General features: G+C 42.9%; 1 protein-coding gene and 1 long non-coding RNA gene across 9 annotated transcripts; one reads left to right on the top strand and one right to left on the bottom strand.

The window, feature by feature from the left end:
* The first annotated feature begins 379 nt into the window (after positions 1-379).
* Positions 380-24,038, top strand: LOC113454907 (uncharacterized). Of its 8 annotated transcripts, none has more exons than XM_087927984.1 (7): positions 382-513; positions 1,043-2,047; positions 3,637-4,173; positions 18,115-18,232; positions 18,351-18,430; positions 18,743-18,869; positions 22,167-24,038. In XM_087927984.1, exons 3-7 carry the CDS (start codon positions 3,796-3,798, stop codon positions 23,483-23,485), a joined length of 2,022 nt encoding a protein of 673 aa, XP_087784110.1. In that variant the 5' UTR covers positions 382-513; positions 1,043-2,047; positions 3,637-3,795; the 3' UTR covers positions 23,486-24,038. The 8 variants fall into 8 exon arrangements, with proteins under 8 accessions (XP_087784111.1, XP_087784110.1, XP_087784109.1 ...); XM_087927983.1 differs by having other exon boundaries at positions 1,043-2,004; XM_087927981.1 differs by lacking the exon at positions 3,637-4,173 and adding an exon at positions 17,282-17,857 and having other exon boundaries at positions 1,043-2,004.
* Positions 16,226-27,950, bottom strand: LOC148126574 (uncharacterized). The gene is made up of 2 exons (XR_015742518.1): positions 27,885-27,950; positions 16,226-16,478 (listed from the first exon to the last, which is right to left on the bottom strand). It is a non-coding gene; the product is annotated as an uncharacterized LOC148126574 (long non-coding RNA).
* Between the last annotated feature and the right edge of the window lie 32 nt (positions 27,951-27,982).

Raw genomic sequence — 27,982 nt, forward strand, 5'->3', positions numbered from 1 at the left:
GTTCCTTGTCATTTGACCGCCCTGCCATTTCTGACAGGATTTTGCTCCTTTTTGATGCCTTCGGGAATCCCTTCAGAGACGCTGCTCTTCAGGAAAGGGATTTTTGAGTCTCCACAGAGATTTTCTCAATCTTCGTTAAGAACACAGACGGTTTTTAGAGATTAAGCCTGTCAGAGAGACCACTTTCTTTCTAGACAGGCAATGTTAGAGGGAAACTTTCCTTCAACGTTAACGTCCATCATCATCCCAGACCCGCATGGAACATGACGTCGCGCCCCCTTGCAGGGTCTTCTCGCAATGCGCACAAGATCCTCTAGGCGGCTCCTTGGAAGACCCGTGAAGCTCTCTCCCGCCCGCCCCCCCCCACCCGCTTTACAAGAGAACTGAGCATGCGCCAGCCTCTTTCCAAAGTCAGTTTCTTCGTTCCTGATAACTTTTCCAGCGGAAAAGTTCCTCAACTCTTTCTACCGTGTCCGATTCTGCTCCTACACCACACTCGCTTTGAACCTTCAGGTGAGTCTTTCTAGCAAAGGAAGAAGCTGCAGTCAAGATTGCACGGTCCGACATCCAAAAGTGAATTGGAGTTCAGTGATGGGACTTCTGTTCCGAGCTGGAGGCTCCCATTGGAGATCTGCAAAACTTCCATCAGGCTTGGAGTCGTGGGAAGGGGAGACGCAGGGGTCCCATGTTCCCCTGCCGCCCCTGTGCATGCACGGGCCAGCTTCGGATCCTTCCCATTGCCCCTAGAGAGAAAAAAAATCGGGGTCGCAGAAAGGAGGGAGCCACTTAAACTCCATTTCGACAGGAAAATATCTTTTGCAAACTGAGAGTTGTGCCTCCAAGTAAGCTTTGACTCCTGGACAGTTTCCTGCATATTTCGTAGCTCTATTTCCAGAAAGGGGGTTTCTCTCGCCTCCCCCTTTTTAGGCCAAGAGAAAGCGATCCTACAAAGGTTGCAACTGGCTTTGCCTACAAAGACTGCAACTCCGTGTTCAATTAACTACCCTAGTAAACACCCTGAATTATTTGTTTTCAATTTCAGGTATGTAAGCTGGAAATACGTTCTGGTTCTTCTGGGATCTTAAGTATCTTATCTGGGAAGAGATCTGAATGGCTTTGGAAAATTTGGCCAGACCTCTTGTGAACAGAAAGACTGTTGGTCCGCCATGGAGCTGTGGGAGGAAGGGGGCAATGAATCATAGGCAGAAGAGCCACGAAGAGGCATCCAACAATTCAGAGGTCCAATGCTGTCACTTCAGAAAAGTGCAGTTTCAGGAGGGGAGCCATCCCCGAGATGTTTGCACTCAACTTCACTACCTTTGTCATCAGTGGCTGGCCTTCCTCCCTGTGTCTCCTGATCTCCCCTCACTTCAAGGCTGAGTTTGCCATCAGCCACAGGCTGGGTTTCATAGAGAGACTTTCGCTCCTTGTCTTTTGACCGCCCTGCCATTTCTGACAGGATTTTGCTCATTTTTGATGCCTTCGGGAATCCCTAGAGACCCTTCAGAGAAGCTCCTCTTCAGGAAAGGGATTTTTGAGTCTCCACAGGGATTTTCTCAATCTTCACGAGATCACAGACGGTTCTTAGAGATTAAAAAGAGGAATATCTAGAAACTGACGCCTGCCACTTCCCTTCTAGATCGGCAATTTTACAGGGAACCTTTCCTTCTAGCCTAATGCCGACCATCCCAGACCCGCTTGGAACATGACGTCCCGCGCCCTTGCAGGCTCTTCTCGCAATGCGCACAGGATCCTCTAGGGGGCTCCATAGAAGAGCCGGGAAGCTCTTCCGCCCTCCCCCTTACAATAGAACTGAGCATGCGCCGGTCTCTTTCCCAAGTCAAGAGAGAATCATTTTCCCGGAAAGGCTTGAAAGCAGATCCGCTCTTTCTACTGTGTCCGAATCTACTGCCCTCTCCTCGCCCCCTCGCCCCCCCTCCCGCTGTGAGTCTTTCTAGCAAAGGAAGAGGCTGCAGGGAAGAGTCCGCGGTCCGAGATCCAGACGTGAGTCGGGGTTCAGTGATGGGGCTTCTCGCCCGTGCTGGAGGTTCGCATGGAGACCCGCATAACTTCCATTAGGCTTGGAGTCGGGGGTTGTGGGGAGGCAGGGGTCTCATGTTCTCCTACCGCCCCCGTGCATGCACGGGCCAGGTAGGGGAGATAGCAGAGCTTCGGATCCTCCCCGCTGCCCCTAGAGAGAAAAAAATCGGTGTCTGAGAAAGGAGGGAGCCATTTACTCTCCATTTCGATGGGAAAAGCTCTGCGTGGGAGGGAGAGGAGGAGAGGTCGTCTTTGCAAAGCAGAGATTTGTGCCTCCAAGTCTTGACTTCTGCACAGTTTCCTGCATATTTATTGGCCCCGTTTTCAGAAGGGGTTCCCCTCGCCTCCCCCTTCTTAGGCCCAGAGAAGCGGGCGTACAAAGGCTGCAACTCCCGTGTGCAAGGAGGTGAAAGGTGTGCAAGGACTGGAACTCGGTTTCCTGCTTTCCGCCAGTGGCCAGTTGTTTTTTTGTGACCTGGGACATTTATGAATTGGACTGTGCCAATCGTTCTTAACTATGCAATCATAGAAATGATATTAAACTGTCTATTAAATTATATTAAATAAAATTGTAGTTTGCCATTTGGTTCAGTGATGAAAGCAGTAGGCTTGAAACCAAGAAATTAACATCTAGTCCACTCTCCATTTCGATGGGAAAAGCTCTGCGTGGGAGGGAGAGGAGGAGAGGTCGTCTTTGCAAAGCAGAGATTTGTGCCTCCAAGTCTTGACTTCTGCACTTGACTTCTGGCTCTCCTGCATATTTATTGGCCCCGTTTTCAGAAGGGGTTCCCCTCGGCTCCCCCTTCTTAGGCCCAGAGAAGCGAGCGTAAAAAGGCTGCAACTCCCGTGTGCAAGGTGTGCACGGACTGGAACTCGGTTTCCTGCTTTCCGGCCTTTCCCCACTATCACTAGCTGGCTGTGTGCGCAGATAAATAAGGAAGGTACCAGAGGAGGGAAGGGAGGTGCATCATTGTTACTATGTCCCCGATTAGGCCAGTTGTTTTTGTTTTGTCAAGCTTGGCCTTTGTAAAGCCTGGGTGTTCCAATCCCTTGTTTGTTTATTTGTTTATTAAGTGGATTTTAAGAGTCCTCCATGCCAATTGCTGTTTGTGACCTGGGACATTTATGAATTGGACTGTGCCAATCGTTCTTAACTATGCAGTCATATAAATGATATTAAACTGTCCATTAAGTTATATTAAATAAAATTATAGTTAGCCATTTGGTTCAGTGATGAAAGCAGTAGGCTTGAAACCAAGAAATTAACATCTAGTCCACCCTTTGGCATGAAAGCCTTGAGACCATCCCAACTCTCAGCCCAATCCTCGTCATAGAGATTTTGGGGGGAAATTGTAAGAAGGAGCATTATGTATAATTGCTGCTTAGAGTAATTTATAATAAGACACAAAAATAAAAACTAAAATTTAATAATCAATCTCTGCAATTTTCCCCATATGTAGAAAGAGGTAGGTTCATTCAAATCGCTCTTTTTTCCCCTCCTCCTTTCTCCCTTCCCTTCCCTTTCTTGATAAGGATGCTAAGTAGTTCAATTAATCACATTAGCAAACACCCTAAATTATTTGTTTTCAATTTCAGGCATGTTAGCTGGAAATACTGGTTCTTCTGAAATCTTAAGTATCTTGTCTGGGAAGGGAGCTGAATGACCTTGGAAAGCTTGGCCAGATCTCTCTGAACAGAAAGACCTGTGGAGATCCAAGGGTCTATTTTGGAGGTGTATTAAAGACCAGAGAGAAGATGGAGGGACAACACCCAGCAGATGCCGAAATTAGAAAAGCCCCTCCAGCTGCTCAGCCTCGGAGCTGTGGGAAGAACGGGGCAATGAATCCTGGGCAGAAGATCCCTGAAGAGGCATCCATCAGTGCAGAGTGGAGCCGCCCCCGAGATGTTTGCACTCAGCTTCACTATCTTTGTTGTCAGTGGCTGCAACCAGAAAAACACACCAAGGCTCAGATGCTGGACCTGGTGCTCCTGGAACAATTCCTGGCTGTGCTTCCCCCAGAGATGGCAAATTGGGTGCGGGAGTGTGGAGCAGAGACCAGTTCCCAGGCGGTGTCCCTGGCTGAAGGCTTCTTGCTGACTCAGGAGGAGGAAAACATGCAAGAAGAGTTGCAGGTGGGAGAATGTAATCATGAGAGCTCTAAAGAGGATCTCTGTGCATTTCTCAATTCCTTTCTGGCAGAATCTTCTGAGATTATTAACTTCTAAGAGAATTTGTTCCATTCTTCCAGAGGATGTATTTAGGGCAATTCTTCCATTCTGTTTCAAGTTTCAGCAATGGATATTGAGGGACTGCTAGTTGGAAGGTGCAATATGATAATTCATTTCTGTGTCTGTTCTTCCTTTGTTTCTCGTATCACACCATGTCCAGAAATGCGTGGAAGCTGTGACTGAGTATCCCAAGGGTAGGAAAGATTCATTCAGACCTTCTCAAGAGGTGCTCTTCAGGGAGAACTTCCAGGATGATCAAAGTCAAGGCGCTACGCAAGGTAAGAAAAGTTCCTTTTATGTGAGGTGAGATTTCAACATTTAGCTGATTCTTTCGCTCCACTTTATTGTATTGTCTCTTTTTAAAAACTGCTTCCAGAATTTTTCTCTTTCTCATAGAAAGTAGAAAGCTGTCCTTGGAGTTTTTAGAATCACCTCTTAGTGCTGGAGCTGAAGAGTTAGCTGAACCGCTAGTTCAGGTAAGAAGAAACATTGGAAAAGGTCCCTGAATCTTGGATGGATTTCATTTTGTTCTAGAGTTCAATGTATAAAATTGCTGTTTCTAAGCAATACAAATTTGATATCAGGTCACTGAACATTCTCTCTTCTGAGGGGAGCTTGATCAAACCTGATTTAGTTGTGCCATCAGCCCAAAGCGGTGAAATCCTATTCTTAATTCTGCAGAGGATGCCCATTTTGTTCACATGATTTCTGTCCTAGAATTGGTGAACTAAAACTATCAAATTATTCTTGGGATTATCTGTTAATAGGGAAACTTTTTTCCTTGTTCAGGATGTTGTGTGTTTTGAGGAAGTGGCTGTGTATTTCTCTGAGGAGGAGTGGTCTCAACTGGATGCTGACCAAAAAGAGCTCTATAGAGCAGTCATGCTGGAGAATTCCATGAATCTCCTTTCTCTGGGTAAGAAAACCTTTCTGTGCTCAGGAAAATTTGACTTCTGAATAAAATCACATATTTACAGTGCATTCAGAAAGTATTCAGACCCCTTTTACTTTTATCAATTTTATTATGCTGCAGCATGATTCTACAGTTGCTGAAATGAATATTTGGTATTGTATGGGCAGAAAGAATTTTTTTTAAAAAATAATTTATTTTATGTAAAAAGGTAGGCTATGTAGTTTTCCAATTTTTCTTCAAATGTATTTCCTTCTTCAATAACATCATTTTGGGCAAATGGTTACGATAACCAGGCTAGAAACATGGTGACTGTGAATACTAGTTCTGCCTTAGGCATAAATGCTGGTTGGGTGACTTTGGGCCAAAAGTCTCTCAGCTCAACCCATTTCACAGAGTTGTGGTAGGGAAAATAGCAGAAGGAAGGAATATTGGGTTTGTCTGCTGCCTTTATTATTTACAAAAAATGAAGGATATACAGTGCATTCAGAAGGTATTCAGTGTCAGGATTCCAATGATCACCTTAATTAAATCATGAACCTTGAGCCAAACTTTAAAAAGTTTCAAAGAATTCATTAGGAGCGACATATAGGCATGACCTGGATGTAGCTGATTCTGAGACATGTAATTGACCATCAACCTTGAGACTGGTTTTCCCCCACCTCTCTGAGTGTATCATAATTCATATTCTCCAACGAAATACGTCCATAGCCAAGAGTCATGAATCATGTTCTCCAATTGGAGTTTTATGTGGCAGAAACTCCAGTCTTTTAGTATAATCTTTGCAAGGTATGCATGGAATCTGCTTTCGCTTCCAAACTGCTGCACTGCTCTTTCAAACTCCTTCCTCCTCCACCCTTTTGTTGGCAACTATAAAACGGGCCTAGAAAATGTTTTATGAGTTGACGTTCAGATTCCCTTCACTTTTGTCGATTTTGTTATGCTGCGGCTTGATTCTACAGTTGATGAAAATGATTTTTTTCTCATTAGTCTACACTGAGTACCCAATAATGACAAAGTGAAAACAAAATTTTAGAAATGTCTGTAAATTTATTACCTTCTATCCTGGTGTTTAACCTTTGGACCAAACTGAGGTTATGGAAGAAGGAAATTTATTGAAACAAAACTGAAAAACTGCATAGTCTGGCTTTTTGCATAAAGGAAATTGTTGTTTTTTAAAATAACTTTCTGCTCATGAAATGCAAAATACTCATTTCATCAAAGATACTAGGAAGCATGTGAGGAAGAGGCTGAATGTACTGAGGAAGGTTCTGGCTACCAGGATTCGCTATTTCCTCCTGAACCTGTTCACTGGGTTCCTGATAGCCCTGAGCTGCTATCACCAAGACCGGATGACCTCTGAGAGGTTTGTTCCCTTCTTAGAGATATGCCCACTTGTGTACCGAGTTAGACATTAGCCTAAGTTGAGGGTGGGGAACAATTGCCATCCCAAAATTCCCTTTGACTTTCAAAGATTCTGCTGTGCAGACAAGTGGAGCTGAGACTTTGATTGAAATTAGGAAGGGCTGAGTACGTTGCTGCCCTAGCATGAAAAATTGTCCAGTACATTTTGGGAGTTTGTGGCACCATGGAGTTGTCCCAGGTCAAAGGTTAGATCAGAGTTGTGATCCAATCCTATTATAGGAGGATCATTAGGGATACAGTTGGAATTGGGTCTTTGTTACAATCTTAGTTTGGACTTTTCATGTTTGCCCACAAAACAGCTGAAATATATTGATGATTCTTTGGCTAAATTTCAGAAGAAAAGTTTTGATTGTTTCCCTATTCTTGCTACAGTTCTCATTTTCCTTTTTCAAGGGTTTAATGGGCAAGAGAATAAGAATTGCAAGGAGGAATGCCAAGCGATCCATCTGAAAGTGGGGAAAAGGAAATGTGTAGAACAGAAGCAACCAAAGAGCGATGAGTGTGAAAAGATCTTCTGTTCTTCTGAGTCACTTATAATCCATCAAAAGAATCACACAGAAGAAAGACCTTATAAATGCATGGAGTGTGGAAAGGGTTTCACGAAGCGTAGCAATCTTAATATCCACAAGAGGATCCACACAGGAGAGAAACCATATAGATGCATTGAGTGTGGAAAGACCTTTACTTGCAGCAGTAGTCTTAATGCCCACAAGAGGAGCCACACTGGAGAGAAGCCTTATGTATGTGTGGAATGTGGAACGGCCTTCAGGTGGAAATCTGGTCTTACCACCCATAAAAGGATCCACACAGGAGAGAAGCCGTATCAATGCATGGAGTGTGGAAAGAGCTTTACTTGTAGCAATCATCTTAATGCCCACAAGAGCAGCCACCCAGGAGAGAAGCCATATAAATGTGTGGAATGTGGAAAGGGCTTCATATGGAATTCTGCTCTTATCACTCATAAAAGAATCCATACCGGAGAGAAACCATATCAATGCGAAGAGTGTGGTAAGAGATTTGCTCGTAGCAATGGTCTTAGTTACCACAAAAGGAGCCACACGATAGAAGTCATATAAATGTTTGCAGTGTGGAGAGGGCTTTTGAAAGAGTTCCATTCTTAGGTCCCATAAAAGGATCCATACAGGAGAATAAACCATATGAATTCATGGAGTGGTGTTCTTTTATAATTCATCGAAGGAATCACACAGGAGAAAGACCTTATAAATGAATGTAGTGGGGGAAGACATTTACTCGTAACCGTCATCTTACTTCCCACAAGAGAGAAGCCATATTGAGGCATGGAGCTTGGGAAGGGTTTTAGGAAGAGTAGTCATCTTTCCTCCCAAAATAGGACTCACACAGGAGAGAAACCATATCAATGTATGGAGCGTGGAAAGATCTTTACTGGTAGTAATGGTCTTCTGTTGTAATGATGAGGCCGTCGAGTTGCTTGATCATGATCAACTGAATCATGATGAACTTTATTGGAGTCCAGTCTTGCATTTATACACATTTTTAGTAATCCTCCAACATTGGTTAACTTTGGTTATTGCATAACTTTCTTTCCTGTTTAGCATCGTAATTAATACAATTAATTATCTCTAGTTAAAGTCTAACACATGTTTACTTCCTCTCTCTAATCCTCCTTTAGATTAGTGGTTTTGTTTGAGTGGTATTTGCTTGTAAACATTCTTTATCTGAGGTTTGCCATCCAAGATAAGAACATTCCTGCTTACAACTCTACATATCCTCGTTTTTTATTTTAAATGGAGGATTCAAAGATTTATGAATGTATCTCAATTGTAAAGGAGTAAGAGAGGGGGAAGCAGGATGAAATAATGCGAATAAATTTGGAATACATTGAATAAAACAACAGGTTATAATTAGTACAATAATAATAATTATAGCATAAAAGAAAAACTGACTGAGCCAAGACCAATCAGGGAGCCAATTGGTTAGCCACGCAAAAGGTGAGTACTGAGCATGGATATTATTTAGAATGTATGGATTGTAAATTGGCAAGCTCATCCTCAGTAGTTTTATTCAAAGAATGAAAATGCACAGCACATCCACGCTGTCCAACTAATATACAGAACCCTCCCTGACGGGCTAAAAGATAGTCTATGGCAAAACGCTGCTGTAAGACATCTTGATTTAAGTCTTCTATTTTATGCTGCAAATAATGAATAATAGCAGCAGTAGAATTGATGGATTTTTCAAGTCTGCAGGTGAGACCAAGAATAGATCATCTGTTTTCTTGAGCAATTATGCCAGGATAAGAGCCTAAAGTAAGGACTCCTGTAACAGCCCCTGCCAATGCACGGACAAATGTAGAACCAGAAGACAATTGTGTGTCAATAATCACTTCATTATTACATGTAGGCCCTGTCGAGTTGATGGGAGCGTACCTATTTGAACAGGTAGAGTAAAATAACCTATAGTTGCACATTGATAATTCTGAGGATGAACATTAGTAGCATATTTATCAAAAAAGAACCACATATTACGATTCTTAATCTGCCAACCAGCGCATATCGATCCTGTATTAGATTGATCAGAGGCATTAAAAATAGGAAAATTGTCAGGATACATATCAGGAGCTATATTAATTCCATGCAAAGAAGAATTAAAGGTACCTGACAACCAATAGTAGTTAGAACAATAACTATAATTCTCCAGCTTTTTAAATATGTGCTGAGCAGCATCATAATCAGACCAATTATGAAGCCAAGTGTGTTTAGTGTGACAACAGAAACACAGACCCCGTGTAAATTAACTTTCAAATAACGCCAACTGACAGAATTCAATTGCATAGGGGGTTTAGAAAATAGCCAGGAGTGTGAAATAGATTGTAGTTGTGAGACAATAAATGTAGAAGACATGATCAAGTTAGGGGTAAAAGAAATTTGACCAAATGCCATTGGGGGCTCATAGTATAAAGTAATATTCGTGCCATGGGTCATAAACATGTATTGGGCATGACGAACCCACAAATTAGGGTTAAGACAAACCACAGGAGTGTCATTTTGAGCAGAAACACCATTAACCATAAACAAGAAAATACAAAGTAAAATTGTAACAATTAGTAATAATAGCAAAAACAGCAGCAACAAGATTTTCAGAAGTCTGAGGTAATGAGGCCTGTTGCAGTTGTTGCTGGGCTTGATATGTAGTAGATTTAACCTGGTCCCAGGTGATGGGTTGCGAGTGCTTTGACCTTGGAAGACAGACTTCTGTGTTCAGATGAAGATTGAAATCCAGAATCGGGTTGTGAAGGCCCTGATACCATGCCATGATGCGGACGAACACAGCGCGCTGGAACCCACACTGCTTGTCCAGTAGAAGGATCTTCCACGGCAGCGTAACCGCGACCCCAGGTGATCAGCGGTGTAGGGCCTTTCCAGGTTGGATCTGGAGCTTGGTGATACTTTACCAAAGGCCTTGCTAAAGATTCAGTAGTTTGAAAATGCAAATTAACAGGTGAGTCTGCAAGAGAATCTAAAAAGGTTAAATAATTCCAAGTATATAATGCTACAGCAATGAGATTTTGAATCTTTTGCAGATGGTAAGGGTCAGACTCAGTTTGTAATTGTTTCTGAAGCAATGCCTTAAAAGTACGATGAGCTTGCTCAACTATAGCTTGACCCTGAGAATTGTAAGGAATTCCGTGCACTAAAGTAATATTCCATTTCTGACAAAAGGTTTGAAATTCCCTACTAATATAAGCGGGGCCATTGTCAGTTTTAAACTGAGAAGGCCGACCCATTACAGCAAAAGAGGATAGGCAATGAAAAATAACATCCTTTAAGGATTCATCTGCCTTCCGATTTCCTTCAGTCAAGGCATTAGTAAAGGGAGTATGGCTTCGAATGTGTTCTACATACAAAGAATACAAGCGAGTTTCCAAACTCTTCTTTAAAGATAAAAAAAAGGATAACAAATTCTTATCCAAAGAGAGAGCACAATAAGGAAAGAGAAGAGATTGCATAGCTAAATACAGATATTGAGTATCAACAATCAAGTTAATAGGTTGGTCATTGAACAATTGTAAAGCCAAAATCACAGCAGCCCGCTCAGCACGTTGAGCTGAAGTCTGCGTGGCAGTAAATTTAGAATACCATTGTTGTTGAATCTGCCAAACAACCACACCCCTTGTAGGTGATCCATCAGTAAAGACTAAGAGCTTTAAAAATAGGATTTCACACAAAAATGGAAGAAAAGGCCGCATTTAAAGTAGTAGTAACCACTATTCTAGGATCCTTGGGTAAAGAATACAAGTTTCCCACATATTGAGAAAAGGCTATCTGATAAGATTCTGAAATCATCATCAAATGCTCATGTTCAACTTTTGTACGAGTGAAAGCTGTGCTAATGAGATCCTGTCCTGTAAGATGTAAGGCTCGTTTACGACCTTTAATAATCAAATCCTCTAATGCTGATTGATAAGGATAAATGTTTCTAGGCGGAGTAGCTGACAATCCATTCATGAATGTTGACCGCTTGCGGGGACGCATTAGAATAAAGACATCCTGTGGGTAAGGGTGTAGTGGGAAGAATCGCTAAGCAAAGTCCTATTATTAAGGATGTTATCCTGTCCACATATCGATGCTTAAACTTATTCAATATTTCTTGAAGGCATGTTCTTTGAAGATCAGTTAATACAACTAGATCTCCTGGTGATTGCGCTCCCTTCAAAGACTGAAATAAGGGCAACATATCACCAGTTGCAATGTAGAAGAATGGGCGTGCCCAATTAATAATGCCAAGTCATTTTTGCCATTGTACTAAGGTATATGGTTTCTGTACTTGTAATTCAGGAAGAATTGGAATGGAGAAATTGTGCAACATTCTATGTCCTAAGTAGGCATAAGGTTCTACCTTTTGAATTTTGTCTGAGACTATATACAAACCCTGTTGTGCCACAGTGACCATTAACTCTTTTAACAACTTAGATTCATCAAAATCCAAGGCTGCTATCAATATATCATCCATATAATGATAGACTAAATAGGAAGGAAATTTATTCCGAAAGGGTTGAAGGGCATTATCCACGAAATATTGACAAAGTGTAGGGGAATTAAGCATTCTTTGAGGCAACACTCGCCAATGATATCATTTTGTGGGCATGCTATTATTAAAAACTGGGACAGTAAATGCAAATTTTTCTTTGTCTTGAGGCTGCAAAGGTATAGTAAAAAAGCAGTCTTTAAGATCAACTACCAATAATTTATAAAAATTAGGAATTAAGTTAGGATTTGGTAGACCACATTGTAAAGGACCCATGGGTTGGATACATTTATTAATTTCTCTTAAATCATGAAGGAAACGCCATTTCCCACTTTTCTTTTTTATAACAAAAACAGGAATATTCCAAGGACTAGTAGAAGGTTCTATATGATCAGCAGCCAATTGTTCTTGAACCAATTGTTGTAAAGTTTTTCCCTTGATAATGGCCATTGTTCCACCCAAACTGGCGTAGAACAATTTAAGATGAAGAGCCATCATCAAGAATCAAATGGGCATTAAGATGAGAAAGGATATCACGGCCCCAAATATTAGTATGAATATCTAGAATGTATGGTTGTAGGAAAAAGGACTTACCAGCAGATGTTGTAACATTAATTTCTTGAACACCCTGCCAAGCAGCTGTAGAACCTCCTATTCCCCACAATGAAGAAATTGTCATTTTTGGCCACTGTACTGGCCACTGTAAAGAGGAGATGACAGTAACATCGGCTCCAGTATCCAGTAACCCTTGAAATGGTTGTTTATTAAGGAAGAGCGTTAACAAAGGACGAGAGCTGATGAAGTAAGCCTACAGATAAAGAAGTTGATCCAAATCCTGCATCCCCATGATTACCTATACCAGGAGATGGATTTTCATATAGAAGAAGAAACAATTGAACAACAGAAGAATTACAAGGAAGAAGTTGAGGAAGATTCACCCAAATCTGAATCATGAGGATACCAGTGTAATCTGAATCTATTACCCCAGGCACCACAAAACAGCCCTTTTTGTGTGCAGAAGGAGGCAAAATTAAGCCAACTAATCCTGAAAGAAAAGGACCTTTAAATTGAAATGGAACTATTTTAACTTCCAAGGGAAATTTAAACTCAATTTCCTCTTGAGTGATTAGATTGATCCCAGCGCTACCGGCTGTGGCTGGGGAGGAGTGAGAGAGACTGCTGGAGGAGTCAGATTGATGGGAAAGGCACGCTTTGGATTCTGGGTGGGTGCCACACCCATTGGCAAGTTTCCTGACCAAAACCGACATTGATTGGCCCAATGAAATCCCTTTTTACAAATAGGGCACTTTTTAGAAGGACGATTCTGAGGCATAGAAGGTGTAGAATGACAGTCCTTCTGAAAGTGGCCAGGCTTTTTACACTTAAATTGGTCGCTGTCCTTTCTGAATAGCAGCTGCTAACATATGCATTTTATAAGTTTGTGATCCAATATCCTGGCAGACTCGCAGCATATCTGCCAGAGTGTAATGAGCAGTAGCCTTTAATGGCTGTAAAGCTCTTTTACAATCTGCATTAGCATTTTCAATAGCTAATTGGCGAAGTTCACCAGCAGCTTCCTGATGATCAAACTGCTATCTAATTGGTTTGGACAGACGCTCAACAAAATCAGCATAAGGCTCATTAGCATTCTGTCGAATGTTTGAAAAATTTGCTCTAGGTTCTCCAGCTTGGGGTACCTTAAGAAAAGCACGAAAGTTTGGAGTCTTATCCACATCTGAGCTTGCAAACTGTTAATCATGCCTGGGCTGAGAACAAGACAACGAATTTTCCCCACCTTGAGTTAGCCAGTACGACTTATTCCATCTCCACCCAGCTGTCCCAAGTCAGCCTCACCCAGTGAGTGATTTCATTAATTGTAGCTAAATCTCTTTTTTGTTGAACTGTTGTCTCCAAATCTTTTCAAACCAGTGAAATCTTCATTATTTTTGGCTAGAAAAAAAAATCTTTTACTCCAAAGGTTTAAAGGTCCTACTAAAATTTCCTGAGGCGTATTTCGTTACTCAACACCAAAATAAAACTACTCATGTCTCTCTCTCTCTCTCTCTTTTGCCTTGTGGTATTTGAGCTTTATATTTATTTTTCAGTATTTGCCTTCCTTTACTTTGTAATTCCACTTTTTCTCTAGTCACAAATGAGACTTTATTCTCCCTATCTTCATTTCTCCATCATGGCGGCTTGTTTTGAAGTAAAACATTTTTAAAGGTCCACAAGTTTGAGCATTTTGGAACTTTTATTTTGATGCCTCTTTTTTATCGGGATCTATTCTTAAGGATTATTCACAGGCTGCCTTTGGGCACCCCAGAGGCATGAATTTGAAAAGGCAGCTACAATAATTGGGGGGAAAAAATCAGTACAAATCTTAATTATCCTCAAAATGTCGCTTACAGCCTGTTTTTTGGGCTGTGTTCAGGCCTTTTTTTACAGCCAAAAATGGCCTGAAAACTAGCCTGAAAATGGCCCCAAAAGCAACTTGAATATGCTCCAAAAACAGGCTGAAAAAACAGGTGAGGTGGGGCCAGCCAGTGATGGGATTAGTCCCAACTGGTTGAATCCTGCCTGTTCCTTTGAGGCAAGTGGCCGGGAGGCAGGGGTGGGTGTGACGAGTGACATCACACACACCACCAATCACATGACCAACCAGCCACACCTACCCAGCCAGAGAACCGGTTGTTAAAAAATGTGCAGCCCAGCACTGGATCCGATACTTCAGAGGACTGAGCTACTTTGAAAACATTTAGATAACAGATAATCAGAATTGGAAGGGACCTTGTCATCTAGTCCAACTCCCTGCCCAAGCGGGAGACCCTACACCATTTCTGACAAATGGCAGTCCAATCTCTTCTTTAAAGTGTCCAGTGATGAAGCTTCCACAACTTCCGAGGGCAAGTTGTTCCACTGGTTGATTGTTCTCACTGTCAGAAAGTTTCTCCTTATTTCCAGGTTAAATCTCTCCTTGTTCAGTTTCCATCCATTATTCCTTGTTTGGCCTACAGGCACTTTAGAAAATAGCTTGACCCCTTCCTCTCTGTAGCAGCCCCTCAAATCTTGGAAGACCGCTATCCTGTCTCCCCTGCTCCTTCTTTTTACTAGACTAGCCAAGCCCAGTTCCTTCAACCGTTCATTGTATGTTTTAGCCTCCAGTCCCCTAATCATCCTGGTTGCTCTTCTCTGTACTTTTTCTAGAGTCTCAACATCTTTTTTATAATGTGGTGACCAAAACTGGATGCAGCACTCTAGGTGTGGTCTTACTAAGGCTTTATAGAGTGGTATTAGCATTTCCATGGATCTTGATTGTATCCCTCTGTTAATACAATTTAGGATTGCATTAGCTTTTTTGGCTGCTGCTGCACACTGCTGGCTCATGGCAGTGATCTTGCTTTTGTAATCATGTGATTTTTTTTTTCATAATGGAAGACTGACAAAATTAGTCAGGTGGGACTTAAAGGAACCTTTATATATCAAGAAATGGTCTGAAAAAGAACAGAGGCAGAATGAGAAGTTAAAAGCCATTCTTTTAAAATTGTTTCTTCACCACAATTTTTCCTCCATCCTTCCTTTTAGTAATTGTAGCTAAATCTTTTTTTTCCAAAGGTCTTAAGGTTCGTATTCAAATTTCCTGAATCGTATTCCCTACTCAACAACAAAAATAAATATCTCTCTGTCTCTCTTTTGCTTTGTGGTATTTATATTTATTTTTGGTAAATTCGTTTTGTAATTCTACTTTTTCACTAATCACGTATGGGTAATCTCCCCATTTTTATTTCTCCATCATGGCGCCTTGAATTTGAAAGGTCAACTTTTTAAAGGTTGAATTTTCCCTTCATTTTGGTATTTTCTTTCAATGCTTCTGTTTCATTGGGATCTTCACTGGTACTTTGTTTCAATGCTTCTGTTTCATTGGGATCTTCATTGGTTATTATTATTACAGGCTGAGTTTAGGGTTTCCAAGCCTCCTTGGCTGGCCAGAGGCATAAATTTGAAAAGGTAGCTGTAATAATTGAAAACGTTACAAATGTTAATTTTCCTCAACAAGTAGTTTTCCTCCCTGTCTCTCTGCCAGTCCCCCCCCCCCACTTCAAGGCTGAATTTGCCATCAGGCAGAAGACACAGGCTGGATTTCATAGAGAGACTTTCGTTCCTTGTCTTTTGACCGCCCTGCCATTTCTGACAGGATTTTGCTCGTTTTGATGCCTTCTGGAAATCCCTAGAGACCCTTCAGAGAAGCTGCTCTTCAGGAAAGGGATTTTTGAGTCTCCACAGAGATTTTCTCAATCTTCACGAGATCACAGACGGTTCTTAGAGATTAAAAAGAGGAATATCTAGAAACTGACGCCTGCCACTTCCCTCCTAGATAGGCAATTTTACAGGGAACCTTTCCTTCTCTTCTCGCAATGCGCACAGGATCCTCTAGGGGGCTCCATAGAAGAGCCGGGAAGCTCTTCCGCCCTCCCCCTTACAATAGAACTGAGCATGCGCCGGTCTCTTTCCCAAGTCAAGAGAGAATCATTTTCCCGGAAAGGCTTGAAAGCAGATCCGCTCTTTCTACGGTGTCCGAATCTACTGCCCTCTCCTCGCCCCCTCGCCCCCCTCCCCGCTGTGAGCCTTTCTAGCAAAGGAAGAGGCTGCAGGGAAGAGTCCGCGGTCCGAGATCCAGACGTGAGTCGGGGTTCAGTGATGGGGCTTCTCGCCCGTGCTGGAGGTTCGCATGGAGACCCGCAAAACTTCCATCAGGCTTGGAGTCGGGGGTTGTGGGGAGGCAGGGGTCTCATTTTTTTCTCCCACCGCCCCCGTGCATGCACGGGCCAGGTAGGGGAGATAGCAGAGCTTCGGATCCTCCCCGCTGCCCCTAGAGAGAAAAAAATCGGTGTCTGAGAAAGGAGGGAGCCATTTACTCTCCGTTTCGATGGGAAAAGCTCTGCGTGGGAGGGAGAGGAGGAGAAGTCGTCTTTGCAAAGCAGAGATTTGTGCCTCCAAGTCTTGACTTCTGCACAGTTTCCTGCATATTTATGGTCCCGTTTTCAGAAGGGGTTCCCCTCGCCTCCCCCTTCTTATGCCCAGAGAAGCGAGCGTACAAAGGCTGCAACTCCCGTGTGCAAGGAGGTGAAAGGTGTGCAAGGACTGGAACTCGGTTTCCTGCTTTCCCACCAGTGGCCAGTTGTTTTTTTGTGACCTGGGACATTTATGAATTGGACTGTGCCAATCGTTCTTAACTATGCAATCGTAGAAATGATATTAAACTGTCTATTAAATTATATTAAATAAAATTGTAATTTGCCATTTGGTTCAGTGATGAAAGTAGAAGGCTTGAAACCAAGAAATTAACATCTAGTCCACCCTTTGGCATGAAAGCCTTGAGACCATCCCAACTCTCAGCCCAATCCTCGTCATAGGGATTTTTGGGGGAAATTGTAAGAAGGAGCATTATGTATAATTCCTGCCTAGAGTAATTTATAATAAGACACAAAAATAAAAAATAAAATTTAATAATCTCTGCAATTTTCCCCATATGTAGGGGGAGGGAGGTTCATTCAAATCGCTCTTTTTTCCCCTCCTCCTTTCTCCCTTCCCTTCCCTTCCCTCTCTTGATAAGGATGCTGAGTAGTTCAATTAATCACATTAGCAAACACCCTAAATTGTTTTCAATTTCAGGTATGTTAGCTGGAAATACTGGTTCTTCTGGAATCTTAAGTATCTTGTCTGGGAAGGGAGCTGAATGACCTTGGAAAGCTTGGCCAGATCTCTTTGAACAGAAAGACCTGTGGAGATCCAAGGGCCCATTTTGGAGCTGTATTAGAGACCAGAGAGAAGATGGAGGGACAACACCCAACAGATGCCGAAATTAGAAAAGCCCCTCCCGCTGCTCAGCCTTGGAGCTGTGGGAGGAATGGGGCAATGAATCCTGGGCAGAAGATCCCCGAAGAGGCATCCAATAGTTCAGAGGTCCAATGCTTTTATTTCACAAAAGTGCAGTTTCAGAAGGGGAGCCGGCCCCGAGATGTTTGCACTCAGCTTCACTATCTTTGTCGTCAGTGGCTGCAACCAGAAAAACACACCAAGGCTCAGATGCTGGACCTGGTGCTCCTGGAACAATTGCTGGCTGTGCTTCCCTCAGAGATGGCAAAATGGGTGCGGGAATGTGGAGCAGAGACCAGTTCCCAGGCGGTGTCCCTGGCGGAAGGCTTCTTGCTGAGTCAGGAGGAGGAAAACATGCAAGAAGAGTTGCAGGTGGGAGAATGTAATCATGGCAGCTCTAAAGAGGATCTCTCTGAATTTGTAAATTTGTTTTTGGCAGAATTTTCTGAGATTATTAACTTCTAAGAGAATTTGTTCTATTCTTCCAGGGGATGTATTTGGGGCAATTCTTCCATTCTGTTTTGAGTTTCAGTAATGGACATTGGGAACTGCTAGTTCAAAGATGCAGTATGATAATTCATTTCTGTCTCTCTGCTCTTCCTTTCTTTCTCGTATCACATCATGTCCAGAAATGCAGGGAAGCTGTGACTGAGTATCCCAAGGGGAGGAAAGATTCATTCAGACCTTCTCAAGAGCTGCTTTTCAGGGAGAACTTCCAGGAAGATCAAAGTCAAGACGCTACGCAAGGTAAGAAAAGTTCCTTCTGTATGAGGTGAGATTTCAACATTTAGCTGATTCTTTCGCTCCACTTTATTGTATTGTCTCTTTAAAAATACTGCTTCCAGAATTTTTCTCTTTCTCATAGAGAGTAGAAAGCTGTCCTTGGAGTTTTTAGAATCACCTCTTAGTGCTGGAGCTGAAGAGTTAGCTGAACCGCTAGTTCAGGTAAGAAGAACATTGGAAAAGGTCCCTGAATCTTGGATGGATTTCATTTTGTTCTAGAGTTCAATGTATAAAATTGCTGTTTCTAAGCAATACAAATTTGATATCAGGTCACTGAACATTCTCCCTTCTGAGGGGAGCTTGATCAAACCTGATTTAGTTGTGCCATCAGCCCAAAGCGGTGAGATTCTATTCTTAATTCTGCAGAGGATGCCCATTTTGTTCACATGATCTCTGTCCTAGAATTGGTGAACTAAAACTATCAAATTATTCTTGGGATTATCTGTTAATAGGGAAACTTTTTTCCTTGTTCAGGATGTTGTGTGTTTTGAGGAAGTGGCGGTGTATTTCTCCGAGGAGGAGTGGTCTCAACTGGATGCTGACCAAAAAGAGCTCTATAGAGCAGTCATGCTGGAGAATTCCAGGAATCTCCTTTCTCTGGGTAAGAAAACCTTTCTGTGCTCAGGAAAATTTGACTTCTGAATAAGATCACATATTTACAGTGCATTCAGAAAGTATTCAGACCCCTTTTACTTTTATCAATTTTATTATGCTGCAGCATGATTCTACAGTTGCTGAAATGAATATTTTGTATTGTATGGGCAGAAAGCATTTTTTTTAAAAAAATAATTTATTTTATATGAAAAGGTAGGCTATGTAGTTTCCCAATTTTTCTTCAAATGTATTTCCTTCTTCAATAACATCATTTTGGGCAAATGGTTACGATAACCAGGCTAGAAACTTGGTGACCGTGAATACTAGTTCTGCCTTAGGCATAAATGCTGGCTGGCTGACTTTGGGCCAAAAGTCTCTCAGCTCAACCCATTTCATAGAATTGTTGTAGGGAAAATAGCAGGAGGAAGGAATATTTGGTTTGTCTACTGCCTTTATTATTTACAAAAAATAAAGCATATAGAATGCATTTAGAAAGTATTCAGATCACGTTCACTTTTGTGAATTTGTTTATGCTGCAGCCTGATTCTACAGTTGTTGAAATTCATTTTTTCTCATTTATCTACACTCCACATCCGATAATGACAAAGTGAAAACAGAATTTTTGAAATCTCTGTAAAGTTATTAAAAAGAAAAAAACAGAAATATCACATTGGCTTAAATATTTAGACCCTTCCACTCAGTATTTTGTTGACGCAGCTTTGGCAGCAATTATAGCGTCCAGTCTTTTTGGAGACTGGAGCACACTTGGATTGGGGGATTTTCTGCCTTTCTTCCTTGCAAATCCTCTCCAGCTGAGTCAGATTATAGTTGGAGAGTCATTTTCAGGTCCCTCCACAGATGTTAAATAAGGTTGAAGTCATGGTTCTGACCAGGTCACTCTAGGACATTCGCAGAGTGGTCCCTAAACCACTCCTGCGTTTTAGCTGTTTTCTTAGTATGGTTGTCACATAGGAAAGTGAATCTTTAGCCGAGTCTTGGGTCCTGAACGCTGTGTTGTACATATTTTCATTAAGGATATCTCTATATTGTTCCATTCAGCTTTCTGTCACCCTTGACCAGCCTCCCAGTTTCTGCTGCCGAAAAACACTCCCACAGCATGATACTGCCAACCATCGTGCTTCCATGTTGGGATGGTATTAGGCAGGTGATGCGTTGTTCCTCCAGAGATAACCTTTAGAATCGAGGTCAAACAGTTGAACCTTGGTTTCATCAGACCAGAAAATCTTGTTTTATTACAATGAGAGTCCTTCAGGTGCTTTTTTTGAAACTCCAAGCAGGCTTTAGTTGTGCACTGAGAAAAGGCATCCGTCTAGCCACTCTGCTTGAAAGCCCAGATTGGTGGAGGGCTGTAGGGATGGTTGTCTCCAATCAGGGCTTCTTAAGCTCAGTCAGAGTGTAATGCCCAGACTCTCACCCCTTCAGAGGATAAGAATTAACTTTTGAAACCTGGGTATTTCAAAAGCAATTCTTTATTGAAAAGGAAGATACCCAGGTGACATTCAAAGCAGGGCCTAATATGTCTCCAGGCATGCAGCTTAGATAAAGGGAGTTAGGACCCCCTCCCCTTAGTCAGGTGTGGATTTTGTCCATACAAAGAAGCAACATGCTACTTCCCCACCCACCCCTTTTTCTGGGAACGTAGTTGAGAAGAGCTTCCCAGGAAGTTTCTTTCAGAGCTGGGATTTTTATGGCCCCCTCTTCTCCTCTTGCTATTTCTCCAAGAGGTGACAAGTTTCCAGGCATCTGGGCTCCAGTCCCCCAGTTGTATATCATGTGCAACTTACACACATTCAATACAAGAATTCAGATATTCATGTTACATCAAAAAGGATTACTTCTATCAACCCTCCCCCCTTCTTCCATTGAAGAAGGGCAGATAAACAGATCTGACATAGAATGACTATTGGGTTCTTAGTCACTTCTCTTCGTAAGGTCCTTCTACCCCGATTGCTCATTTTGACTGGGCAACCAGCTGCTGGAAGAATCCTGGTTGTGCCAAATATCATCCATGGAGTCCATTTGGCTCTGAAGAACCTTCAGTGCAGCAGAAGTTTTATGGTAGCCTTCCCCAGATCTGTTCCCTTGCAATAATCCTGTCTCTGAGCTTAGGTGGCAGTTCCTTTGACCTCATGGCTTTTGGTCTGCTACAGTATGCATTGCCAGCTGTGAAGCCATTTAGGGAAAGCTGTGTGTCTTTCCAAATCTCATGGATCCATTGAATTGACCACAGGTGAACTCCATAGCATAGAAACATGTCAGCAACAATCATGAGAAATGGAAGGCACTTGAACTAAATTTCAAGTGCTGTTGCAAAGGATCTGAATACTTACCTCAATGTGACATTTCATTTTTTTCTTTTTAGTTAGCTTAAAAGACATGTATAAAATTATGTTTTTACTTTGTCATCGTGGGGTACTGAGTGTAGACGAATCAGGAAAAAATGAATTTCAACAACTATAGAATCAGGCTGCAGCATAACAAAATTGACAAAAGTGAACGGAATACATTCTGTATGCACTCCATATGCTTCCTTTATTTTCTGTAAATAACATAGGCAATAGACAAACCCAATATTCCTTCCTCCTGCTGTTTTCCCTACGAGAACAACCCTGTGAAATGGGTTGGCCCAAAGTTAGCATTCAGCCATGGCAGAAATAATACTCAGACTCACCTAGTTTCTAGCCTGGTGTCTTAACCTTTTGACTAAACTGATTTTATGAAAGAAGGAAATGTATTGTAAGAAAAATTGGAAAACTGCATAGCCTGGCTTTTTACATAAAGAAAATCATTTTTTTTTTAATGCTTCCTGCTCATAGAACATAAAACTCATTACATAATACTCATACATTAAGAATGTGAGGAAGAAGCTGAATGTACTGATGATGTGGCCTTTCTTGAGCCAGATTCTGCCTACCAGGATTTAGTGTTCCCTCCTGAACTGCTATAACCAAGACTGGATGAGCCCTGAGAGAGATGTTCCCTTCTTAGAGATATGACCACTTGTGTATCGAGTTAGACATTAGCCTAAGTTAAGGGTGGGGAGCAATTGCCATCCAAAAATTCCCTTTGACTTTCAAAGATTCTGCTCTGCAGACAAGTGGAGCTGAGACTTTGATTGAAGTTAGGAAGTGCTGAGTATGTTCCTGCCCAAGCATGATAAATTGTCCAGTACATTTTGGGAGTTTGTAGCACCATGGAATTGTCCCAGGAGAAGGATTAGGTAAGGGTTGTGATCCAATCCTTTTGGAATGAAAATATATAGTTTTCCTTTTTCTTTTTCAAGGCTTTAATGGGCAAGAGAATAAGAATTGCAAGGAGGAACACCAAGAGATCAATTTGAAAGGGGAAAAAAGGAAATTTGTAGATCAGATGCAACCAAAGAGTGATGAAACAAAACAATCACAAAGTGGAATTAAAAAAGGTCTTCTTCAGGTCAGTTGGCTTCCTAACCATACAGTGATTGATACGGGAGAAAGACCATATAAATCCATGGAGTGTGGAAAGAGGTTCAATAAATCCGATCATCTCGTTTCTCATAAAAAGGCACATTCAGAAGAGAAACTAAATACCTGCATGGAGTGTGGAAAGACCTTCTGTGATAATCATTCTCTTAAAAGACATGAAAGGATTCACAAAGGAGAACGACCTTATAAATGCATGGAGTGTGGAAAGACCTTTGCTTCTAGCAGTCATCTTAATTCCCACAAGATGATCCACACAGGAGAGAAGCCATATCAATGCATGGAGTGTGGAAAGTTTTTTAGATGTAGCAGTAGTCTGAATACCCACAAGAGGATCCACACAGGAGAGAAACCTTATCAATGCACGGAGTGTGGTGAGGCCTTCTGTTATTATAACACTCTTATAATCCATCAGAGGAATCACACAGGAGAAAGACCTTATAAATGCACGGAGTGTGGAAAGACCTTTACTTGTAGCAATAGTCTTAATTACCACAATTTGATCCACACAGGAGAAAAGCCATATCATTGCATGCAATGTGGAAAGGGTTTTCGGCGGATTAGTAATCTTACCTCCCATAACAGGATCCACACAAGAGAAAAGCTGTATCAATGCATGGAGTGTGGAAGAACCTTTACTTGTAGCAGTAGTCTTAATTCCCACAATTTGATCCACACAGGAGAGAAGCCATATCAATGCATGGAGTGTGGAAAGAGTTTTAGGAAGAGTGGTAATCTTAATACTCACAAGAGGATCCACACAGGAGAGAAACCGTACCAATGCATGGAGTGTGGAAAGACCTTCTGTTACAATCGTTCTTTTATAACCCATCAAATGAATCACAAAGGAGAACGACCTTATAAATGCATGGAATGTGAAAAGAGCTTTACTTGTAGCAGTCATCTTAATTCCCACAAGAGGATCCATACAGGAGAAAAACCTTATAAATGCATGGAGTGTGGAAAGAGCTTTACTCGTAGTTATGATCTTAATTCCCACAAGAGGAGGCACACAAAAGAGATGTCCTATAAATGTGTGGAATGTGGAGAAGGCTTTAGAAGGAGTTGTGATCTCACATCCCATAAAAGGATCCATATTGTTGAAAAAAACCATATGAATACATGGAGTGGAGTTTTGTAAGGAGTAGCGCTTTTACTCGTCATAGAAGCATCAACACATGGGAGAAACCATACCAATGAAGGAATTGTGGAAAGAGCTTCAATAGAAATCCAGATAGTCCTTGGTGTAGGCCAAAATTGAGCCCAAAATTTCTGATGCTAAGCAAAAACAGTTATTAAGTGCGTTTTGCCCCGTTTTATGACTTTTCTTGCCACATTTGTTAAGTGAATCCCTGTAGTTTTTAAGTTAGTAATACTGTTGTGAAATGAATCTGGCTTCCCCATTGGATTTGCTTGTCAGACACTCACAAAAGCTGATCATATTATCCAGGGACACTGCAACTGTCATGAATCTGTTGCCAAGCATCTGATATTTGAGCCTCCATTGGGAGGCTGCAACAGTCATAACTGAAAAATGGTCATAAGTCACATTTTTCAATGCTTCTATAACTTTGAACAATCACTATATGAACTGTAGGAAGTTGAGGACTAGTAATTGTCTAAAACACCATGCAAGGACTATTTGTGTAATAATCCAAATAAATTGTAGATCTTCTTAGATATGTATGCATAAATTGCCTTTCTAGTGCAAACTAGAATTGTGTGAATCCCTAATCCTGCTTGTGGTTTTTGCTGAGTTTAAATAGACAAAGGGCTTTTCTACATGTAGAAATATTCCTGACTGATTTTCATGATATTGTTTCAGATATTCCAAAATTCCAAACACAATTATCACACTGTTGTTCAATTATGTCTTAGGTTAAAAAGAAAAATTTTTTTTACAACTTTGTTAGAGGTTATCTGATACCTCTTGCTGTTGCCTGAATGTTTCTGTTCTGTTATTGGGCCAAGTATCAGGGCTTTTCCCTTTCTCTGGCTGTTCTACTTTTTCCATCTCTGCTTGTATGAGGAAGACTCCGGTGAGAGTTCTGATTGCCACATCCAGAATGTTGGAGGCCACCAATTTCTCATGGGTTCTTTTTAAACCAGGAGTCCCCAACTCACAGGCTGTGGCCTGTTTGGAACTAGGCTGTGCAAGCAGTGGGTGAGCATATTTGCACATAGCTCTACTTGTGCAAGTGGCAGGCACTCACACTGATGTGCAAAGCACCATTTGTGTGAGGGGTGGGCGCACAGGCCAGCTACTTCTACAAGTGGAGCTGTATATGCACGTGTCTGCCAATCGCACAAAACCATTCTCTGTCTCTCCCCGCCCCCCCACACACCCCCAAGCTGGGTTACTAAGCCAGAAAGGTTAGGGACAGCTGTTTTACATCATCAGTCATAACCCAATTTCATTGAGTTGAGCTCAGAATGTTTTATCAAAAGTCCTGGATTCTAGACAATGCTTTTTTTCTCCGGTTAAGGGTTGTGGAGATGTATAGAAATATTGAAGATACAAAAGAGAAACATACAAACAATGAGTTCTTTTGATGTTTGTTTTTTTATACTAGATCATGCACGTCAAACACAAGGCCCGTGGGTCAGAACCAGCCCGTGATCAGGTTAGATGTGGCCCATGGGATGACCCTAGAGACAGCGAGGAGCCATCCCCTGCCGCCTCGGCCCTCCCCACTCCAGATGGATACTACCCCTGGGCGCGTGCACAGGAGGTGACGAGAATGGAGTGCCAAGCGGGCCATTGAGGTGGCAGAGGCCCTGATGGCGGGCACTGCGTTGCTGCTAGGGCTCTCTGCCGCCTCGGCCTGCTTGCCAGCCTGGCCTTGCAACTGGCCCTGTGCCCCCGAATGCTTTCCTTTTCACTGTGACGGCCCCTGCCCCACTTGGGAAATTTATGCCCTCCCTTCCTAGGCAAGGAGGGAGGGAAGAAGGAATGAGATAGGAACGAGGGAGAAAGGAAGGGAAAAGAAGGAAGGAAATTGTCATGAGAGGGAGGGAGGATCTGAGTGAACTCCTGCCTTAGCACTTGGCCACCAGCAACCCTGCTAGCCTCGCCCTCCCCTTGCTCCTGGTAGTTTCCCATCCTAACCCTGAGGAGGCTTTGTTTCCAAAGTCGGGTCTCCTCGCATTGAAAGGGAGCCTCCCTCTGACTCACACACTTGGCCCTCCCACACCCATATGAGTAACCTGGCCAAGAAGAGCGAGCACAGCAGCAGCAGCCTCGAGGAGGAGATATGCGTGGCCAAGCACCCCTTTAGGAAAGCTGGTTTGGGCCGGGCTGGGTGCTTGCCCTCCAGGGCTCTGGGTAGTCCATGCCCCCATGTGGCCTGATAGACTCCTCTGGTGGACAAGGCTTTGGTGCTCATCCTCGTCTCGCCTTCCTCTGCTGGAGAACCTCTGGATCCCCCTTCCCAGCCTTGCCTATCCCCCTCACAGAAGATGGAGGATGCTTCTGCTGCATGTAGAAGCACGGAGGAGAAAGTTTGCAAGAAGCAGTTTCCTCCAGGTCCATCTTTTGCCTTGGAAGATCTCTGGAGAGGAGGAAGGGTGGCAGGGGAGTTGCGTGAGGGAAGACTGCCCCAACAAGCCAGCATCTTTACTATACACGGCTGGAAACAAGGATTTTCTTTCTAAAAGGGCCGGCCTCCTTCCTGCAGGATCATCAAGTGCTGCTTCCCTGCCATTTCCTCTTGCTTTCCAGAGATCTGTCAAGGCAGAAGTTGGGCTCGGAGGAAACTGCTCCCTGCAAACTTCCTCTTCCACCCTTACACACTCAGCAATGTTCTTCTCCACCTCTTCCTTTGCTGCGAAGGGGAACCAGACAGGGAAATAAACTCCCAATGATGTCTGAGATTGGTAGAAGAATGTCTCCTTTTGGCATGCTGTGCACGCGCGTACACATGCCAATCCAAGCTTGGAGACTTTTATCCACATCTGAGTTTGCAAACTGCCAATCCTGCCTGGGCTTGAGAAGAAGGCAATGAATTTTCCCCACCTTGAGTTAGCCAGTGTAACGATGGGGGATGGAGACTCGTCATGGGCTCCAGGAAAAGGGGATGCAGTCTTCCCCCATTCTGAAGCGTGCTAAATATAACTCCTGTGCAAGGTGTTGCGAAAGCATCCCGCAGGCTAAATTACATTTGAGCTCTCACAGTACCTTGTGCAGAATTACATTTAGCACGCTTCACAGTGGCGTCCCCTTTTCCTGGAGCCCATGACGAGTCTCCATCCCTCGGCCGTCGCTCTTATCTTCTCAGGCCAGGCGAGGAGTGACTGGGAGGGGAGAGCAAAGGGCAGGGCCAGGCAGTGGTGGGTTCAGCCGACGGAGCCACAGCAGGGGGAAAGAGCTTCATTTATCTGGGAACCTGAAAATGATTCTTGATTTAAATCATATGGTAAAAAGAAGCTAAAGAAGAAGAAAGAACATCAGCAAAAGAAAAAACAACCCAACCCTTGCCTGCTTTTGGAAATGGTTCGAGAACACACACACACATGCACATGAGAGAGAGACAGAGGGAAAAAGACACAAAGAAATACCTGTTTCCCACAGAAAACACCGGGAGCCACAAAACAGGGTTGCCAGATTGCAGTTTGGCTCTGCAGCCAAACTCAAGTCAAAATACGGCCAAATTCAGCCAAATTATTTTTTGCGCATGCGCGAGGGAAGGAGAGCGCCGGAGGATGCGCTTGTCCTCCTTTTGCTCATGGTGACGCGCATGTGTGAGGACACGCTTGTCCTTTTGCTCATGGTGACGCGCATGCGCGAGGGAAGGAGAGCGGCTGGGTTGCCATCTGGCCGATTTCACGGCCAAGCAACTTTCGTACAGCCAAATAAATTTGGCCGGAGACATCACTTTTTCACGGCCAAGCAGATAGAAATACGGCCAGATTTTTTCGAATTTGGCCGGAAAAACAGCCAGATGGCAAACAAAACCTGGGTAGGCGTGGCTGTGGGATTGTCATGTGACTGGGTGGGAGTGAGTGAGATTGAGTTGGCCACTCCCACCCAGGTTTTATGGCTTCGGGTGTTTTATGTGGGAAACTGATCCAAATGGCTCTTCTGAGTATTTATGGCTGCAGACCCCTGGTCTAGAGAAAAAGACTGGGGTGACGTGATAGTGGTATTCCACTATTTGAGGGGCTGCCACTAAGAAGAAGGGGTCAACTTATTTTCAAAAGCACCAGAAGGTAAGACAAGAAACAGTGGATGAAAGCTAATGAAGGAGAGAGCCTGGAATTAAGGAGAAACTTCCTAACATTGAGGACAATTAACCAGTGAAACAGCTTGCCTTCACAGGTTGTGGGTGCTTCATCACTGGAGTTCTTTAAGAAGAGACTGAACAGCCACTTGTCTGAAATGGTATAGGACAGTGGCGGCTAACTTTTGGGGCTCCTGTGCCAAAAACTGTGTGTGCGCTTGCGTGCTCCCACACACCAGCACCCAGAAGGCAATGCGCCCCCCGTAAGCCCCCCTGCACACGCGCATGCAATCCCCATCTCCCACCCTGCCGCCCACTTACCTGCACTGCACCTCACAGCTGATTTTTGGCTGTTTTGAGGCCTTTTTCGGCCTCCCAAAGGCTTCAGGAAGGCTTCTGCAGTCTTTTCAGACCCAAAA

This window comes from Pseudonaja textilis, chromosome 2 (genome assembly GCF_049901715.1).
Source record: "Pseudonaja textilis isolate UNSWEBS1 chromosome 2, rPseTex1.2, whole genome shotgun sequence".
Taxonomy (NCBI): domain Eukaryota; kingdom Metazoa; phylum Chordata; class Lepidosauria; order Squamata; family Elapidae; genus Pseudonaja; species Pseudonaja textilis.

Coding starts and splice junctions, on each gene's coding strand:
- LOC113454907 (XM_087927981.1), top strand. CDS start 17,441: ATGGAGGGACAACACCCAACAGATGCCGAAATTAGAAAAGCCCCTCCC. Junction 17,858..18,114: donor ACATGCAAGAAGAGTTGCAG/GTGGGAGAATGT, acceptor CATCATGTCCAG/AAATGCAGGGAAGCTGTGAC. Junction 18,233..18,350: donor AAGTCAAGACGCTACGCAAG/GTAAGAAAAGTT, acceptor TCTTTCTCATAG/AGAGTAGAAAGCTGTCCTTG.